General features: G+C 40.5%; 1 protein-coding gene across 9 annotated transcripts in view; it reads right to left on the minus strand.

Annotated features, from left to right (window-relative positions):
- Nucleotides 1-19,826, minus strand: part of rad51b (RAD51 paralog B) — a 550,826-nt gene that overhangs the window by 499,080 nt on the left and 31,920 nt on the right. For all 9 annotated transcript variants that reach the window (XM_087990130.1, XM_087990129.1, XM_087990128.1 and 6 more), the window contains one exon: nucleotides 8,393-8,576. In XM_087990130.1, the coding sequence (XP_087846256.1) occupies nucleotides 8,393-8,576 (184 nt within the window). The remainder of the gene's footprint in view (nucleotides 1-8,392; nucleotides 8,577-19,826) is intronic.

The following is a 19,826-nucleotide window of genomic DNA, read 5'->3' on the forward strand; positions in this document are numbered from 1 at the left end:
CCATTAGGGCAGTCAACTATTTAACCTTATTGTTGCACCATTACAGCCATTACCGAGACATGGCTACAAGGAGATCAAATCTGGGAACCAAATATTCAGGGGTGTGTGACTTTTCAAAAGGACAGACAGGAAGGAAAAGGATGGTATGGTAGCACTGTTATTACAAGGTGGAATAAAGTATGAGAATGATCTTCGATTGGAAGACTTGGAATCCAAATGCGTAAGTTAAGAATTTATAAAGAAGACAACACGATAGCTATACAACCGTGACACTTTATAAATGAGGAGATAATGAGAGCATGTAACAAAGGCAGTACATTTATCAGGGCTGATTTTAATCTTCATGTAGATTGGGATAGTCAGATTGGCAGAGGCAGCCAGGAGGAAGAACTAATAGAACGTATTTTGGACAGTTTTCCGGAATAGTACATTGTAGATCCAACCAAGGATCAGGCTAATGAAAACAGAAATTGCTGGATACACTCAGCAGGTCTGGCAGCACCTGTAGGGAGAAAGCAGATGTTTTGGGTCCAGTGACCCTTATAATTTGGCTACTTTGGAACCTATAATGTGTAAATAGGCAGATTCAATGGATGACATCAGAGTACAAGGTGACCTCAGAACAGTTACCTTAACATGGCAGAATACAGTATCTATACAACCGAATCATAGAATCCCAACAGTGCAGAAAGAGGCCATTGCATTTAATTCCAGCCTGCAACGCAGTTTGTGATTATTCAATATAAAAAGGAGTTGAACCCTTTGGTTTGACCCTAGCCTGTAACCCTATTGTTACGATTCTAGCAGATGGTAACACTTGACAAGTCAGATTCCAGTAAAACCTGGCTTCATAGACCATAAGTTGATTTTTGCAATTTGATTATCATTGTTATCAGTCACTGATCGTTTTCAGAAGAGGCTGCCAGTGTCCTTTTAACAAAAGACCATAAGTTTAATAAACAAAAAAAAAACAAATTCTAACTTTATTTTCCAACAAAAATCCTTTACAGACACTCAACGCCAATGAAGTAACATTCTTTTACCCACCTCAAAATCTCTTACTCAATTGAAGATGAGAGGGCTTCTTTACAGCAGTTTTCTGTACATTCACCAGATGTGGTTCTCTTCGTCAAACAAACAAGCTAACTCACTAATGTTTCCTCATTGAGCCCTTTAAAAACAGCTGAGGATATTTTTCAGTCCAGTACACTAAAATAGTTTAAGACTTCTTTCTAACTGTTGGTCTGTAGGCCGCCAAAACTAAGCGACCATTCTGCTGACAGAGATATTTTCTTCTGAGCTCAACCTGCTTCCCCTCCCTGACTGCAAAAACTCAAGTCAGTAATAAACAGCAACTATCACACCAGGTGGCTTGTTGAGTCAATTGCTCAAGTCAACTGATTTCGCAAAAAGACCATCTTTGCTCAATATGCCAATAACTTTCTGATGCTTAGAAACAGAACAGATCAGACCTCCACAGCACTGAAAACCAAAAATCCTTTTTGCCTTTGCTTTAGAACTCAAATTCCCAAAAATATATAAGTTTGAATCACATTATATAAACCACATAAACGCATCAATTTGATTCTAGACATTTGCAACAAGCACAATCAACTCAGCAAAGAGAGATTGAAACCTCTCCCGCAAATCTGAATTGTAGTCATTTAGTTTTACGATGGTATATTGAAACAGGAGGCAAGCAGCAATCTGTTAGGGTGCAAAACACAACATGTAGAAGTTGGAAAGGGGCAGTAAAAACAGAAAGCTGGAAAGTTTAACCAGAGTTACGACAACACGGTCCTCGAACTAGTATATATTTCTCTCTCCACAGCTAGTGGTTTCTCGCATTTCCTATTTACATTTCAGATTTCCTGTATGTATGATATTATGCTTTTGTAAATACTTTCTGGCTTATTTTCATCGTGGATATTTCTTAACATCTGTTTCCGTGACAGTGTCAAGAGTTGAGCCTAATGTCCCAGAGGATGATTTCACTTGCCCAGAATCAACTGGTACATTTCAATTACAGATTTCCGTAAACACTCCTGTTGGATGTGGGAGTTGGAAGAAATTCTCTCCACTTATTTTAAGCTTTATCTGTCTAACATTGTTACAGGAGAAGCAAACAGGAGCAAGAGAATATATGCTGGAAGCATTATACAAATTCCTCATGATGCAAAATAACAATAAACAGGAGAAGATAGCTGCCTTCAAATATCGATAACATTCTTACTTTGCAGGCCCTGTGAAATGGATCCAAGCTAAATGTCAACTGTCTGTGTGGAGTTTGCAGATTCTCCCCATGTCTGCATGGGTTTCCTCTGGGTGGTCCAGTTTCCTCCCATAATCCAAAGATGGGCAGTTTAGCTGGATCAACCATGCTATATTGTCCATAGTGTAAAGTAAGTGGATTAGCCAGAGAGAAAACAAGGTTATTGGGTTAGGGTGGGGGGGGGGGGGGCGTGTCTGGGTGGAATGCTCTTCGGAGGGTGGGTGTGCACTTGATGGGCTGAATAGCCTGCTTCCATATTGAGATTCTATGATATTTTACTCCTGTATGGAATATGGAAGTCATTGATATGGCCAATATTTGTTACCCATTTCTAATTGCTCTTGAGAAGGTGTAAGTGAGCCACTTTCTTCAACCATTGCCGTCCTTGATGCAGAGGGACACTCAGTGTTGTTAGGGAGTTCCAGGATTTTGATCCAGAAACAGTGAAGGTCAGCAATATAATTGCAAGTCGGCCTAAGATGTGGCTTTGAAGGAAACTTGCATGTGGTGGAGTTTCAGTACACCTGCTGCCCTCGTTCATCTAGGGCATGGTTATGGGTTTTAGAAGGTACTATCAAAGGAGCCTGTGGAGTTGCTGCAGCATATCTTATGGATGGTACACAATGCATTGGTGATGAAGGTACTGAATGTTGAAGGTAGTATATGGGGTATCAAGCTTGTGGACTGCTTTGCTCCAGATGAAGTCGGGTATCTTCAGTATTGTTGCAGTTATGCAGAAAAGTGTAGAGTATTTCATCACCTTCTTGTGTCTTGTAGAGATGATGGACAGGCATTGAGAAGCAGGTGATAATTACTCTTGCAGTACAAAACATGACACCATTCCTTTCCTTGATAGTAGATTTATTCAGAAAACACAGCTTGAAGTGAGCTGCTTGCTAGGCCACTGCAGTTAAGACCCAACCACATTACTGTGGGTCTGGAGTCACATATGGGCCAGACCAGTGAAGAATGGTAGATTTCCTCCCATTCAGGGCATTAGCAATTCAGATGGGCTTTTTAAAAACAATGCTGAAAATGTGTTGCTGGAAAAGCGCAGGTCAGGCGGCATCCAAGGAGCAGGAGAATCGACGCTTCGGGCATGAGCCCTTCTTCAGGATTCTCCTGCTCCTTGGATGCTGCCTGACCTGCTGCGCTTTTTCAGGAACACATTGTCAGCTCTGATCTCCAGCATCTGCAGTCCTCACTTTCTCCTAGAACGTTTTAAAAACAATGTTGTTATCACGGTTGCTCTTACTGAAGCTCACAGGCTGTTTGCCCAGTGTGCCTCAGGCTCTTTTCCTAAACACAACAAATTATTGGGAATATATTTTTTATATTCAAGGACTGTAAAAGATATTCAAAAATATGGAATTGTTTGGATATTTTCTAGACTGAAAAGTATTTACCATGTAACTTTATCATAGAACGAGGTCAACAGCTGAGGGTATGCTCTAAGCCACCTACTGTTTGCAGAAAAAACTGAATGACTTTGGAGAAAGAGAAACAAACGAGATAAGGTATGGGGTTTATGGCCCTTAAACACTAGAAAAGCTAGTTTTGAAAATACTATAGCAGGAACCTCGATACTAATAGTTGCCTAGTAATGCTTTCTGGAGTTAGCTTTATGTTTTACTGACGTAAGTCATCAGTAAGGAAGACACCAGAAATTGCAAGTCTCTCTTCTTCTCTTGGTGGAAACTGTCTCTAAAACTGACCAACTAATAAGCCCCGAAAAGCTGAACTTTGTCACGTTCCAAAGACTCAGATCAGTCTTAATTTCAAACTAAACTGAATATCATCAAACAGACTTTGCTGTCAGCAAGCTTCTGTTTTGCTCGTCTATTGAGATCACTATCACACTACTTTCTTAGAGAATCAGGCTCTCTTTAGATATTTTTAGATCCAACCTGTCCAAGCAGATTTTGACACACAACTGGAACAGGTGGGACTTGAACCTAGGCCTTCTGGCACAAAGATAGGGACACTATATCACTTCATCCAACTCTCTTTATACTTTTCTTTTGAGAGCCCAGAATCGGAGTAAACAAACAGATCCATTAATAATCATGTGTATCGTTAACAACCCAATGCACAAACATTAACAGGCCTCTTGGCTTCCTTACTGCTGAAAGACACTGTCTGGTCTCAATGCATCACTGGGGAGCCTCAAAAAATAGATGTTCTCATTTGAGCAATTCCTTGTTCAAGAAATAGGCAAGACAAAGCAGTTATTAGAAACTGTCCAGGCAAAGAAAAGATAAAGGCAACCATTCAAGTACATTTGAGCAAAATATACATAATGCCTGCAACTCAAATTTAATGCCTTGATCTCACAAACAAAAAGTACGATGGAAAACAATTAGCAATGTAGCAAGTTGAGCTAGAACATCATTTCCAAAGAGCTGATTTTTGACCTTCAGTGTACTAATACGATCAGAAGAAAATAGTAGCAAGAGTAGACCATTCAGCTCTTCAAGCTTATGCCATCATTCAATAAGGTAATAGCTGATCTAAATGGGCCTTAAATCCCCTTTCTTACCCTACCCTCATCTCCTTATGGTTCAAAAATCTGTCAAACTTATGTTATGTCTCACCGGGGTAGGGTGTTGGAAATCAAGACTTGATATTACTAGATTCATCACAAAAGTTAAAGACCTTTTAAAGAACTTACAAAGACCCTTCTGGAACACCACTAGTCACCAGTTGCCATCCTGAGAAGGACTCTTTTATCCTCACACTCTGGCTATCTGGTAGAAAGCAATGTTCTATCCATGCTAATACCTCATCCTCTAACATTATGGGCCCTTATCATACTCAGCAGCCTTCTTTGCAGCACCTTGTCAAATGCCTTCTTGAAGTCCAGGTAGATGACATCCATGGGCTCTCCTTGGTCTAATTACCTCCTCAAAGAATTCTAACAGATTTGTCAGGCATGACCTCCCCTTGATCAAACCATGCTGACTTTGCCCTATTTTTCCATTCACTTCAAAGTATTCAGAAATCTCATCCTTCACAATGGACTCCAAAATCTTTCCAACAACTGAGTTCAGGTTAATTAGCCTATAATTTCCCATCTTTTGCCTTATTCCCTTCTTAAACAGGGGGATTACATTGGTGATTTTCCAGTCCTCCATGATGCTCCTTAACTCCAGTACACCCTGAAAGATCAACATTAACGCCTCCTCTACTTCTTCAGCTATCTTCTTCAATTGTGTAGCCCATCTTCAGACCTTTCAGTTTTTCTAGCACCTTCTCCTTGGTGTTGGCCACCAGAGTCACCTCTGCCCCCCAACTCTCATGAATGTTTGGGATATTACTCGTGTTTTCCACTGTGAAGATTGACTTAAAGTACTGATTCAGTTCCTCAGCCACTCCTTTGTGCCCCATTACTGCTCCTCCAGCATCATTTTCCAGTGGCTCAACATCCACTTTCATCTCTCTTTTGCACTTTATATATCTGAAGAAACTCTTGTAATCTCCTTTTATATTACTGGCTAGCTTACACTCAGATTCAATATTCTCTTTTCTTATTTCTTTCTTCGTTGTCTTCTGTTGTCATTGTCCAAACAAACAATGAGGTAAAATAGGTTATTAACAGAGGAAAAGAAGAAAGCAGTTGATTAGTCTTTATTCCAAGATACTGTTGTTAAGATGATCCTTACAACTCTTCTGCTGGTGAGCATGTTGCTTCAGTTGTTTTTCTTCAGTTGCTTCTACTGGATGGTAAGAGACACAAGGTGACTGGTACACTTATTAAAGAGCTTCTGATTTGTCGGTTAAAAGTCACAGCTTACAACAATTGTTGTAGAAAAGATAAACTAGGATACTTCAGGCTTACAGTGAGTTTTGACTGCAGAGAATAGACTGTTCCCTTGTTGAGGAAGAACTGAACACTTTCTCTTTGTAATTTTTTCCCCAACTCTAAGTTGTTCATGCAGTTGTTGGGGAAAAAAAAGCTCGGTCACTGATAACCGTCTCTAGTCCATAGACCAATCAACTTCTCGTTCAAACAGATACCTACAATTCCTACCATGGGTCTCAGGTTATTTGCTTTTCAATATGTGCAACAAAATGTTGATTTTTTTTTTTTTAAAAACAGCTCTTTCTCACTTCAGTCCCCCAAATAAAATCACGTTCCTTATACTTAGCCTTGAATATATTCAATAAACTAGCTTCCATTACTCTCTGGAATCAAAAATTAATGACCCTTCGAGGCAAGAAATTTATTCTCTTCTCTATCTTAAATAGGAGATTACTTTCAAACTGAGTCCCCTGTTTTAGACTTCACCAAGGAATAATATCCTTTCTGCACTGAATTTGTCATGTACCCTCAGAATCTTTTAGATTTTGATCAAATCACTTCATTTTTTCCAAACTCCAATGAGTTTAGGCACAATCTGCTCAGCCTTTCCCAAAGACAACCTCCAACAGCTGACTGATCCTTCTCTGAACTGTTTCCAACCAAGTATATTCTTCCATTAGCAAAATGATCTAAAAAATGTACACAGTGCTCAAGGAGTGGTCTACCCTGTACAGGTGCGGCACAACTTCCCTACTTTATATTCCATTCTCCTTACAATAAAAACCAACATTCCACATACCTTCCTAATTACTTCCTGTACTTGCATACTAAACTTCTGGTGATTCATATGTGAAGACATCCAGACCCCTTTCTACTGCAGCATTCCGCAAGCTTTCCAGTTAAACAATATTCTCCACTTCTGTACTTCCGACCAACATGCATGAACTCATTTTTCTGCATTAAATCCATCTGCCAAAAGTTTGCCACTCACCTACCTATCTATATCACTTTGCAAACTCATATCTTCCCTTACTGCATTGCATTTTTATTGTATTGTCAGCAGACCCAAATAGTTGAAACCCAACACTTGTTTCTCATTACAGTTTGCCAAACCGAAAATTATTTAGAACAAGCTTACAGTTTGAGTCTAAATTACTCTTCATCAGAGCTGTTCTGATAGTTAGTCAATCCCTCTATCCATGCTAACATATCACCCCAATACATAAGCTCTATTCTTATGCAGTAACCTTTTACATGGCACCTTATCAAATGCCTTTCGAAAATGCAAATACACCACATCTAGTGGTTCCCTTTATCCACCCTGATAATTACATCTTTATAAGAACTCAAAACACATTTGTCAAACATAATTTAAACTTCACAAAACCATGTTAAATTATGATCTTCCAAATGAGAGATAATGTTATGCTACTACTTCACAATAACAGATTTTCCCAATGACAGATGTTAGACAAACTGGCCTGTGGAGGACAAATGTATAATCTGAAACTAATTATTTTAAGACCTAGGATGTGGACGGTCAGACATGTTTTTTCTCTACTGATTACATTCATTTTAAGTTTCTCTTTCCTTTTTGCTTCATGATGCTTGCAACAATTTAAGTCTTCTAGTGTGAAGACAGACACAAAATGCTTTCTTCAAAGCTTCTGTCTGTTTCTCCTCTCCCATTATTAATTAATCAGTTTAATAATTTAAATTAAAATGCTCACTTTAGCTATTTTCATTTTATTGCAAAATTCTACTTGTGGAAGCGCCTACTGTTTTTCTTTTCTGTAACTGACTGGCTCTCTTGCAGTTTAATTTCTCCCTTTTTTTAAAAAAAAGTGATCTTCTGCTGATTTGCAAATTATTTCCAATTTTCTAGCTTATTGCATTCCTCATAGCATTGTATATAGTTCATTTCAAGCAAGAATGTCCAGTATTAAGTTGATTGTGGCAACTAAGTATAGCTCAACATAAAGAATTAATTCTAAGGAGACATTAAATCTATGGACTAGTTGCTGACAACAGCTCTACCTTGACTATGTCAAGTGCTCTAGATATGAACTACCAGGGACTTGGAAAGCAAGTAGGCTGGAAAGGAGGTCTAGCCTTTATGAGCAATAGGTTTCTAAGAGTAACATTGCTCATAACACCATCACTTAAGCACTGCACCAACATCCAAAGCATGCAACATTTTTCTATCTGTATTACCACTGCAGCCACTAATACAGTGTTGACTCATTTAACAATAGATGTTAACAAGCTCCAACAAACCAATCACAACCACAAATAGAAAAAAAGGCCTATGGTCTTACCGGAATGGAGAATTCTTCTGCCAAAAATTTTAGTGTGGCAGCTTCACTTGACAGCAGGTTACTACGCTCTGACAGGTTACCCTGGAGCCTGGTATCAAATTCTTTGCGAACCACTGATGCAACTGAGTCCACCACAATCAATTTTACTCCTTTCAAGATAATGTCTTCTTCCAAGGATTCCAATCTGGCATTAAAAGGGGAATAAACTGACATTAACACTGAAATTGCTCCACAGAGGCCAATATCCCACCACCAAGTCACCCTTTATTTACATGCGCATGGCACTTGACAGTAGTCCAGCATTCTCAGGGCAAACAGAACCTCTGACACTGTTTATATCTGTTAGCCAGGGCTCTCTGAACCAGACCAACAGCCCCAATCAGGGAACTTAATTTCTATGAAATCCACTCAGCTGACCTTATTAATCACTACAAACGCATGACAGACCACTGAAAAATACAGCGGGAGTGTAGTGTAGATGTCTGCTTTTTTCTACATGTGTGGATTGAAAGAGTACAGGCTTTCAGTTGCTGTTGCAGTAAGTTTTCTTGGTCGTGGGACTTTTAACCCTAAAGTCCCCAATGTGCCCTGGAAGAGAAGTAAAGCATGGAACTGACACCCCCGTGACATTTTAACTTCTTCAGTAGAATAAAACTAAAGTACATTTATCACATCAATCCTTGTACTCCCCACCTAGACATATTCAAAAATCTAGAGGGAAAGTAAGGAACAGTTTGCTCTCGACTAGATCATAAAGTACCAATGAAGGACTTATCAAAGTGCAATTACTGTTAAAACATGCCATCTAAATTAGATGAACAAGACAGCACAGTAATCAATGTTGGCTAGGACACCAGGTAGAATCTAAAACCAAAAGAGAAAATGCTGGAAAATCTCAGCAGGTCCTGCAGTATCTGTAAGGAGAGAAAAGAGCTGACGTTTCGAGTCTAACTGACCCTGTCTAGTCCAGTAGCCTGTATCTCAGTATTCTCCTCGACAAAAATGTCTTTTACCTGTGCGAATACTGACGAAAAATATACATTTAGCGCTTCCCCTATCTCCTCGGGCTCTACGCACAACTTCTCACTTCTGTCCTTGATTGGTCCTAACTTTACTCTCGTTGTTCTTTTATTCCTGACAGACCTATAGAAAGCTTTAGGGTTTTCCTTGATCCTACATGCCAATGATTTCTCATGTCCCCTCCTGACTCCTCTTAGTTCTCTCTTTAGGTCCTTCCTGGCTAACTTGTAACTGGCAAGTGTCCTAACTGAGCCTTCATGTCTCATCCTTACATAGAATCACTCCTTCCTCTTGACATGAGATTCAACCTTTTGTTTAGTAAACTACAGCTCCCTTGCTTGACCACTTCCTCCATGTCTGACAGATACATACTTATCAAGGACACACAGTAGCTGTTCCTTGAATAAGCTCCACATTTCAATTGTGCCCATCCCCTGCAGTTTCCTTCCCCATCCTGTGCATCCTAAATCTTGCCTAATCATGTCATGTGTCCTCTTCAGTTTTGACGCTCCAGGGTATGCGTTAAACTGAAGCTGGGCCAATCAGAAGGTTGTACTATGCTGATTTCTCCTGAACCCACGACATCTGTTGCCAATTGAAAAGCCAATCAAAACGCTATCATTGGGCAGAGCTACTCTGAACACACAGATGACACTTTGTCTGGGCACAGTGCCCTAAAGGTAGCATTGTTGTAGATATTTCAGTTTATTAAATTTGTAATTCCAACCCCTTCAATCCCTTCAATCCAACTTGTCCATGCCCCCATGTTTCCCAAACTAAACTAGTCCCATTTGCCTGCATTTGGCCCATATCCCTCTAATCCTTTCTTATCCATGTACCTGTCTTTTAAATGTGGTAACTGCTCCTGCATCTAACACTTCCTCTGGCAGTTCACTCCACACACAAACCACCCTCTGAAAAACGTTGCCCCTCAGGTCACTTTTAGATCTTTCTCCTCTCACCTTAAAACTGTGCCCTCTAGTTTTGAATTCTCCAAACCTGGGGACAAGACTTCTGCTCTTCACTGTATTTATACCCCCGTGATTTTAGAAATTTTGATAAGGTTACTCCTCAATCTCCCTCACTCCAGTGAAAATGCCCTAGCTCATTCAGCATTTCCTTACAACTCAAACCCTCCTGCTTAAATGTTATGAAGGCTTCTACCTCTACACACCAACATGATGTGGAGGTGCCGGTGTTGGACTGGGTTGGACAAAGTTAAAAATCACACAACGCCAGGTTATAGTCCAACAAGCTTATTTGGAAGTACTAGCTTTAAGAGAAGGAGCAGCGCTCTGAAAGCTAGTGCTTCCAAATAAACCTGTTGGACGGTAACCTGGTGTTGTGCGATTTTTAACTTTTAGCACCCAAACAGGCAATGAGTTGCAGATCCCCATCATCCTCTCAGTGAAAAGGAATTTTCCTCACATCTCTTCTAAACCTGCTGTCCCTTACTTTAAGGTCAAGTTCCCTGGTCATTGCTCCCTCCATCACGGGATACAGTTCCTTCTTGTCTAACCTATCTCATAATTTGATACATATTAATTATGTCCCCTCTCAATCTCCAAGAAAACAATATCAGTCTGACCAATCTCTCTTCAAAACTGAATTCTCCAGCACTGGCAACATTCTCTTCTGCACCCTATCCAGTGTTACCACATCCTCCTATAATTCCAGAACTGCACACAATACTCTAGCAGCGGCCTAACCAATGTTTTAGGTAGTTATAGCATAACCTCCCTGTTCTTAAACTCTACGCCTTGACTAATGTAACATTCGCCTTCATAACCACTTTATTCGCCTGTCCTGATACCTTAAAGGACCAGTGCACATTCACACTAACATTCCTTGAGCTTTGGTGTTTTATATACATTCATCACGTATCCCCTTGCCTGGTTTGTCCCACTAAAGTGCATTTCCTCACATTTATCCAAATGTGCCAGAGATCCTACCTGCTTTTACATCCACCTGTAATCTAAGGGTATAGTCCTCACTATTGACCACCCCATTAATTTTTACATCATCTGCAAACTTATTAAATCAACCCTTCTACATCCAAACCTAAATCATTTATACAAATCACAAACAGAAAGAACCCCAACACTGACCCCTGTGGTATCCCGCTGGACACAGACTTCCAGTCAGAAAGTCCAAGTTGACTACATCAAAAGCATTGCCTTGACACACTTGGTCAATTCTTTAAAAAAATTCAAACAAATTGCTCAGACATGACCTCCCATTAACAAAGCCATGCTGACTGTTCTCAATTCATCCCTGCCGCTCCAAAAACTGTCCCTCAGGATTTCTTTCAACAGTTTCCCCATCACTGAAATTAGACTGACTGGCCTGTAGATTCCCGGTTTATCCCTTGCTCTCTTCTTGAAGAGTGATGCTACACTGACTAAACTCCAGTCCTCCTGTCCCTCTCCTACGGCCAGAGAGAAACTCAAAATCTTTGCAAGCACCCTCATAATCCCTCCTTTGCCTGACTCAATACTCTGAGATACATTTCTTATGGCCATAAGAGATGTTTCTACTTGGAAGCCTGTGGACCACTCGGAACCTCCTTTCTGTCAATGAAACATTTCTTCAGTGTTATCACAGGTTTTCTCACTAATTTCAAACCCACTTCTTCTGACTTGCGAACACTGAAGCAAATTATTAAATTAGAACCCTACCTACATCCTCTGGTTTCATGCTCAAATTACCACTTGATCCTTATTGGGCCCAACTCTTTCCCTTGTTATCCTTTTTCCCTTATTATATTTGTAAAGCAACTTAGGATTTTCCTTTATTTTCCTGTCAACATCCTTTTAGCTTTCCTAATATTTTTAAACTCCCTCTTGCACATTCCAAACCCCTCTAGGGCTCCTTCTGTTTGCTCTTAATCCAATGCAGTATATCCCTCAATATCCAGGGATACAGAATTTGATGGTCCCATACCTTGTAATGCATTGTCCCTGTACTCTCCATATTTCTTTCTTGAATGCATCCCATTATTTTAAGACCTGAACGTATCTGCTCCCAGTCCACCATGGCCAAGTCAATTTTGATCTTATCAGTCTTCCCCTGGTTTACAACTTCAGGCCCATCCTTCTCGTTTTGCATAACAATCTTGAGTTATGATCCGGGTCTGACAAATTATCCCCCACAGGTACTTCAATCATTTGGTGAGCTTTGTAACCTAAAACTAAGCCCAGGACAAGCCCCTCTCTTGTGGGACCATCTGTGTATTGGCTTAAAAGACTCCCCTGGAATGATTTTAAGAATTTTGCTCAACTTAAATCTTTCACACCATGACTAACCCGGTTATTACTGGGTAAGTCGACATCCCTCACTGTCACTACCCTACTACTTTATACATGAGATTTGCCTACATATTTGTTCTTCTATTTCTCTTGGACTGTTAGGGGATCTATACTACAGTAATGTAATTGTCCCTTTTTGGTTATTAAATTCTTACCATCTGGCTTCATTTGAGAACCCTCAAAGATGATAACACTTCTTATTGCTGTAACAAATTGCCTGATCAAAACTGTGACACCTTCCCTGTCTTACCTGAAGACCTTGCATCCTAAAATACTGAACTGCCAGCCCTGCCCTCTCTCAACCATGTCTCAGTGACAGCATTGACATCATACGGCAATGCTTTAATGCATGCCCTCAACTCATCTGCTTTGTTTGACAGACTCCTCGCATTAAAATTAGTACCATCCAACCTTGCCAAACTCCCTTGTGCATGAATGCTTTCCTGATTGGCTAAAATTAGAAGAGATCGCGAGTCAATCATCATCTACTGCTGAACATTCTCTCGAATCCACAATCTTGCCAAATTGGTTTAAACCCTCCATAAGAGCTCTAGCAAACCTCCCTGCAAGGACGCTGGTCCCATTCTGCAACCCGTCCACCTCGTACGGTTCCCACCACTCCCAAAAATTGCCCTAATGTCCCAGAAATCTGAAGCCCTCCACTATCTCTGCAGCCACACATTCATCTGGACTAACCTATTTCTGTACTCAACTCGCAAGTGGCAGAAGTAATCCAGAAATTACTACCTTTTAGCTCCTGCTCCTTAATCTACTTCCCAGCTCCCTAAATTCTGCTTTCAGGATCTCATCCCTTTTTTCTACCAAAGTTATGGGTACCAATATGTACTACAATCTGCCTTTTCCCTCAAAAATCTCAAAACTCTGATCTCCTGCATAACCCATTTTACTCATCCTATCACTATCATTGACTTTAGTATTCACGAGCTTGGAGGGTGGCTAATGTTGTACCTTTGTTTAAGAAAGATTGTAAGGAGAAACAGAAGAACTATAGACCTGTCAGTCTGACTTCTGTTGTGGATAAATTGTTGGAGGTGATTTTAAAAGATAGGATTTATGGACATTTAGAGAATCAAAAAAAAAACTGATTGGGAATAGTCAGCATCATTGAGTGCAAGGAAAATTGTGTCTCACAACTTGATTGAGTTTTTTAAGGAAGTTACCAAAAAGACTGATGTGGGCACAGCATTAGAGGTTGTTTATTTGGACATTAGTGAAGCCTTCTACAAGTCTCGGTATGGTAGACTAATAAATAAAGTTAGGTCACATGAGATTCAGGGTGAGCTTGCCAACCTGATATATAATTGGTTTAATGGCAGGAGGCAGAGTGGTGGTGGAGGGCTGCTTTGAGGCCTGTGACCAGCAGTGTTCCACATGAATGGTTCTGGGTCCTGTTTTGTTCGTTATTTATATAAATGATTTGGATGAGAATATAGAAGGCATGGTTAGTAAGTTTGTGGTTGACATCAAAATTGGTGTCATAGTAGACAGTGAAGAAGGTTATCTCAGATGACAAAGGGATCTTGATTAAATGGGTCAATGGGCTAAAAAAATAAAAAATGGAGTTCAATCTGGATAAATAGGATGTAATGTATTTTGAGGCAACAAACAGGGATAGGACATAAACAATTAATGGTAAGGCCTTGAGTAGTGTTGTCAAGTAGAGGGCCCAAGGGGTTCAGGTATATAATTCTTTGAAGTTTGCTTCACATATAGACAGGGAGGTTAAAGAGGCATTTAGTATGCTTGCTTTCATTGCTCAGTCCTTCGACTATCAGAATTGGGAAGCCATGTTAGAACATAGAACACTACAGCACAGTACAGGCCCTTTGGCCCTCGATGTTGCACTACCTGCAGAACCAATCTGAAGCCCATCTAACCTACACTATTCCATTTTCATCCATATATCTATACAATGACCATTTAAATGCCCTTAAAGTTGGCGAGTCTACTATTGTTGCAGGCAGGGCAAAGGTGTGTTGAGGTTGTGCAGGCTACTGATGGGGCCTCTTCTGGAACAGTGTGCCCAGTTCTGGTCGCCCCATTACTGGAAGGAAAATATTGAGCTGGAGAGGGTTCAGAAGAGATCTACCAGGATGTTGCCAGGTGTGGAAGGTTTGAGTAATAAAGAAATGCTGGAAAGTCTGTGACTTCTTTTCAATGGAGTTTGAGAGGTGACCTTATAAAAGTTGATAAAATCATGAGGGGTAGTTATCCTTTGCCTGGGATAGGGGATTTCAAGATTCGGGGGCACATTTTTAAGGCAGGAGGAGAGAAACTTAAAAAAGACATGAGAGGGAAATCTTTTACACAGCGTGTGATTTGTGTTTGGAATGAACTTCCTGAGGAAGTAGTAAATGTGGGTGCAGTTACAACATTTAAAAGACATTTGGACAGGTACACGAATAGAAAAGTTTGGAGGGATTTGGACCAGGAGAAGCAGGTGGGAACAGCTTTATTTGGGCTTACGTTTGGCATGGATTGGTTGGATCGAAAGGTTGGTTTCCATGCTGTATGACTCTATGACCTGTTGCTTCTCCTTATAGAAACCTTTTAAGATGTTACTTTAAAAAATTCCTCTGACAAAGTTTTTTTGTTATCTGTGACAATTTGTGGCTCAATATTAAATTTTATTTGATAATGCTGGTCTGAAGATTTGGGTCATTCCTGCATTTATATAGATTCATTTAAATTATTATAAATTAAAATGTATCATACTGTGGTTGCAGCCTCCTTCCCATTGAAACAACTGTGCATCACTTAATAACTTGGTCCCAAAAGCACAGGTTATTCCAATCTCTTTCTCCAGTTGCCACGACGTTTTCAATTTAACAAACATAAACATTTAAACACATTTCAAGAATAAGAATTCAGTCTACGACTTTGAAAACACAGTGGCAATTACATTAGCGCGTACAAGTCCAATTTAACTCTCTCCTTAAATCCTAATAACTGTTCCCATTTCATTGTGCAGCCTCAGAAGATCACCTAAGTCACAGAAAGATTGCAGAGTTGAAAACATGTTTGGTTTCTCAATTGGGAAACAGTGATGGGTAGTGTCTGGCATGCTGTTAATTCGGTATGAAACGGAAGTTCAAATTACAGAGTGCAATGACCTTCTGTTAGTACCACTGAACCCCTACACTGGGTAAGCAGGCAAGTTGGCCCACTGTGGCCACATCATACCTCCAAAGAGTCTCCCACCCTGACCCATCCAGCTACTCTATCCCAGTAACCCTGCATTTCTTAAGGCTAATCCACCTAACCTACACATCACCGAAGACTACAGGACAATTTAGCATGGGCAATCCACCTAACCTGCACTTGTTTGGACTGGGAGAAAACCAGAGTATCTGGATGAAACTCACCCAGACAGGAGGAGCGTGGGCAAACTCCACACAGTCGCCAGAGGCTGGAACCAGGTCCTCGACACTGAGCCACCATGCCCACTGTTACAGCAATATTAAATACAACAGCTCCTCCCATACTCCCAACCACTACTAGAAGTCAAATTTACAAAACAATCCATCTCTCCCTTGAAAACAGGCCAAACATCAAAGAATTAAGGGTTGTCAACTTTGACCGGATGTACTCCAGGAGGACTTAATCACATGAACCTCTTCCCTCCAAATACCCTGTCCCCACTCACCCATCCTTGGCCACCTGAATTTCTTTGCAAAATGTTCACCATTACAGCACCTCTTGTTCCCACACCGAGTTCACAAAGGTTAAGAGTAATCAGGAAAACAAAGAGTCAATAGTACAAGGAAGTACATTGGCATTATTGAGGCTGAAATGGTTAGGCGAAGAACTATAAGTTTCACAAAATTCTGCCATAATCCACCACAGAAACAGTGCACACCTGAAGGAAAGACACCTTCACAGACTGACACTATGAACAAGCTTTATCTACTCATCCATCACTTTTTTAATAGCACAGAAAGAAATGCAAATGTTGGATAAATGCTATAGATGCAGCTTGTCCTCTCAGCATCTGCAAAGCACATTACATTTTGATCAAAACGCCACACTCTGAACATCAATGCAATGACAGCTCCTGAAACATCAACATTTGGGGTGTTTTCCTTTAACTATCGTCATCAAGGTCAGCATATCAGTAGTGGGAACTAGGACACTTTCTATTGCAATGCAGGACTTGAGAGAGTGCTGCATTATTGATGATTCGTGCAGGACATTTCATTGCAATTTGTCCGAATCAATTGGATGCAGAGATTCAAAGAAACTATCTAAACAGCATAAGAGTTCTCCCTGTCAGCAGCTTTTGTTAACCACCACCTTAAATTATTTGCTTACAACAGAAATAATTTGGCCCAATTAGTCATTCGGATCCCACATAAACAGAAAACATCCCCATAAGCCTTGATCACCCATTCCAAATGCCTATCAATAGTAATCCGTTCTTATCTTTTTTTAGTCAGTCATAAACTCCGCTAGGATACTGTTACGATCCCAGCTAATGCTGTTATTGATTAAATCAGATCCCAAACTGAAACCAGGCCTGATGGAGTTTAGTTTTTGAAGTTGGTTCTCATAGTTACATATTCACGAGGTGCCACTGTTACCTTAACTTTTTAATTTCTTATCTGATAACTTTTCCAGTTTGGATGGCTTCTTTACAGTTCTGATGTTCTGAATTTTGATGGCCTTAAGCTTCTGTTCACTTCTGACTGCTTGAAAATATCGACACAAACCCTCACAGCTTGGAAACTTCAGAGTTAAACTGCTCTTCTGCACTGAAAACCTGGTTCTCCTGAGCTGAAATGCGATTCTGAACTGAACTCATTGGCTCCTGGACTGCTTTCCCTACATGTTATTCAAGTTCAGCTTTGTAAATACCTCAACTGACACCTAGCAGGCACTTAAATCACATGCCTTCTTAGAAATTGTGCTTCTAGTTCCTTGTTCCAAATAACTTTTACCTTTTTGAAAAAGGTTTTCTTGACAGAACTGAAACCAAAAATGTACTTCATCTGTACTTTAAAATCAAAATTCTGTATGATTCATGCATTATGCATCTTTGTCTTGGTATCAATACTAAAAATGTTACTCTGCTCTCTATCCTGAAATTCTTGTTTTTAATCTGACTTTTTTTCATTCAATCACAGGATGTAGGCTGAGCAGACTGCTTGAACTGCTGCAATCCATGTGCTGTAGGTAGACCCACAATGCCATTAGGGAAGAAATTCCCCTTGTTCTTGAGCTTCCCTTCATTGGAAACAATATTGCTTCCTTCACTATCCCAACCCCTCATAATTTTAAATGCCTCTGTGACTCGCTAGCCCAACCAATATTAAGTGTTGCGCTTCGGCGGGTCAGTGTGGACTTTTAGATTAGATTAGATTACATTACAGTGTGGAAACAGGCCCTTCGGCCCAACAAGTCAACACCGACCCGCCGAAGCACAACACACCCATACCCCTAACCTAACACTATGGGCAATTTAGTATGGCCAATTCACCTGGGCTGCACATCTTTGGACTGTGGGAGGAAACCGGAGCACCCGAAGGAAACCCACGCAGATATGGGGAGAACGTGCAAACTCCACACAGTCAATCGCCTGAGGCGGGAATTGAACCCCAGACTCTGGCGCTGTGAGGCAGCAGTGCTAACCACTGGGCCACCGTGCCGCCCACTTGTTGGGCCGCAGGGCATGTTTCCACACTGTAAGTAATCTAATCTAATCTAATATGTTTTGGTGGCAGTTCACACTCTTCAATTCATTTGTTAATCACAAGTAAAGCTTTCATCTAAACTCTTCAACCAGTTGGAGTCAACTATGTTAGCATTCTCACCTCTCAGTCCGAATTTTGAGAGATCATGTCCAGAGACTTGCTCACAAAACTCGAGGCTGACATTCCAGTGCAATACTGTGGATTGCTGCACTCACAGATGCGATCTTTGAGAGGAGACATTCAACCAAAGCCCAAGATAAACATTCAAATGAATGCAAAAGATCCCATATATCATTTTGAAAAAATGGTAAGGGACAGTGTCCTGGTGTCCTAGCCAATATTTGTTCTACAATCACAACAGATTACCTGGCCATCATCTCAATGACGCTTGTGGGACTTTGCTGGGAATAAACTGAAAGACACATCTCTTACAACAGTAACTATGCTTCAAAATTCATTGACTGCAAAATACTTCAACATTTCTGAGGTAGTGAAAGCTGGAGAATAGATGAAAGCATTTTGACTGAAAACTGACAGTGTATTTAATAAATGGCAGAGTTCCCTCCCAGAAGGAAAACATTTTTCTCCAAACACTCCAAAACTTTTGATTTTCACTGAGTGCAGTCTAAGCACTTTGGTACTGGGTACTGAGTTGGATGATCAGCCATGAACATACTGAATGGAGCAGCAGGCTCAAAGGGCCGAATGGCCTACTCCTGCCCTTGTTTACTGTTTCCATTGACATGGTTTTGCGAAAGGGCAGTTGTGTTGACACATTTGTTCGACTTTGAGGTTGTAACTTGCAGGGTGATTATTGGAAACAATATATTTAGATTTTCACAAGACATTTCATAAGATGTCAACACATGCTGGCACATGCAGGTGGTGGTACTCTATTAGTATGGGTAGTAACTTGACAGGTTGGATTCTGAGAAGTTGTTTCCCTGACCAGAGTCTAGAACAAGGACTGGCGTCAGGGTAATGGGTCAGCAATCTGGGAACTGGGCTGCGAAAAAAAAATTCAGTAGATTGGAATTCTTGATATCGGAGGATTGTGTGCGCTTCGTGGCCGATCCATAGATTTTTGGATTTTTTTTTAAAGGAGTCGGGTCTAGAAGGATTGTGGAGGTAGGCGAGTATTGAAATGGAGTTGAGGTCAAGGGTCATCTATATTCTACATAATGATCTCCAGAATGGAGGCTTTGCAGTCTTATTTAAGGAAAATTATTATTTCATTGGAGGCAGTTCAGAAAAGGTTCACTAGGATGATCCCTGGTATGGAAAGATTGTCTTGTGAGTAAAGACTAAGCAGGTTGGGACTCCTACTCCCAGCAGATTAGAAGAATGAGAGGTGACCTCATTGAAATATGTAGAAGTTTTAAGGGACTTGGCAGG

The sequence above is a fragment of the Chiloscyllium plagiosum genome, unplaced genomic scaffold, assembly GCF_037043375.1.
Source record: "Chiloscyllium plagiosum isolate Xiang-an unplaced genomic scaffold, Cpla_swu_hap1 HiC_scaffold_8, whole genome shotgun sequence".
NCBI classification, from domain to species: domain Eukaryota; kingdom Metazoa; phylum Chordata; class Chondrichthyes; order Orectolobiformes; family Hemiscylliidae; genus Chiloscyllium; species Chiloscyllium plagiosum.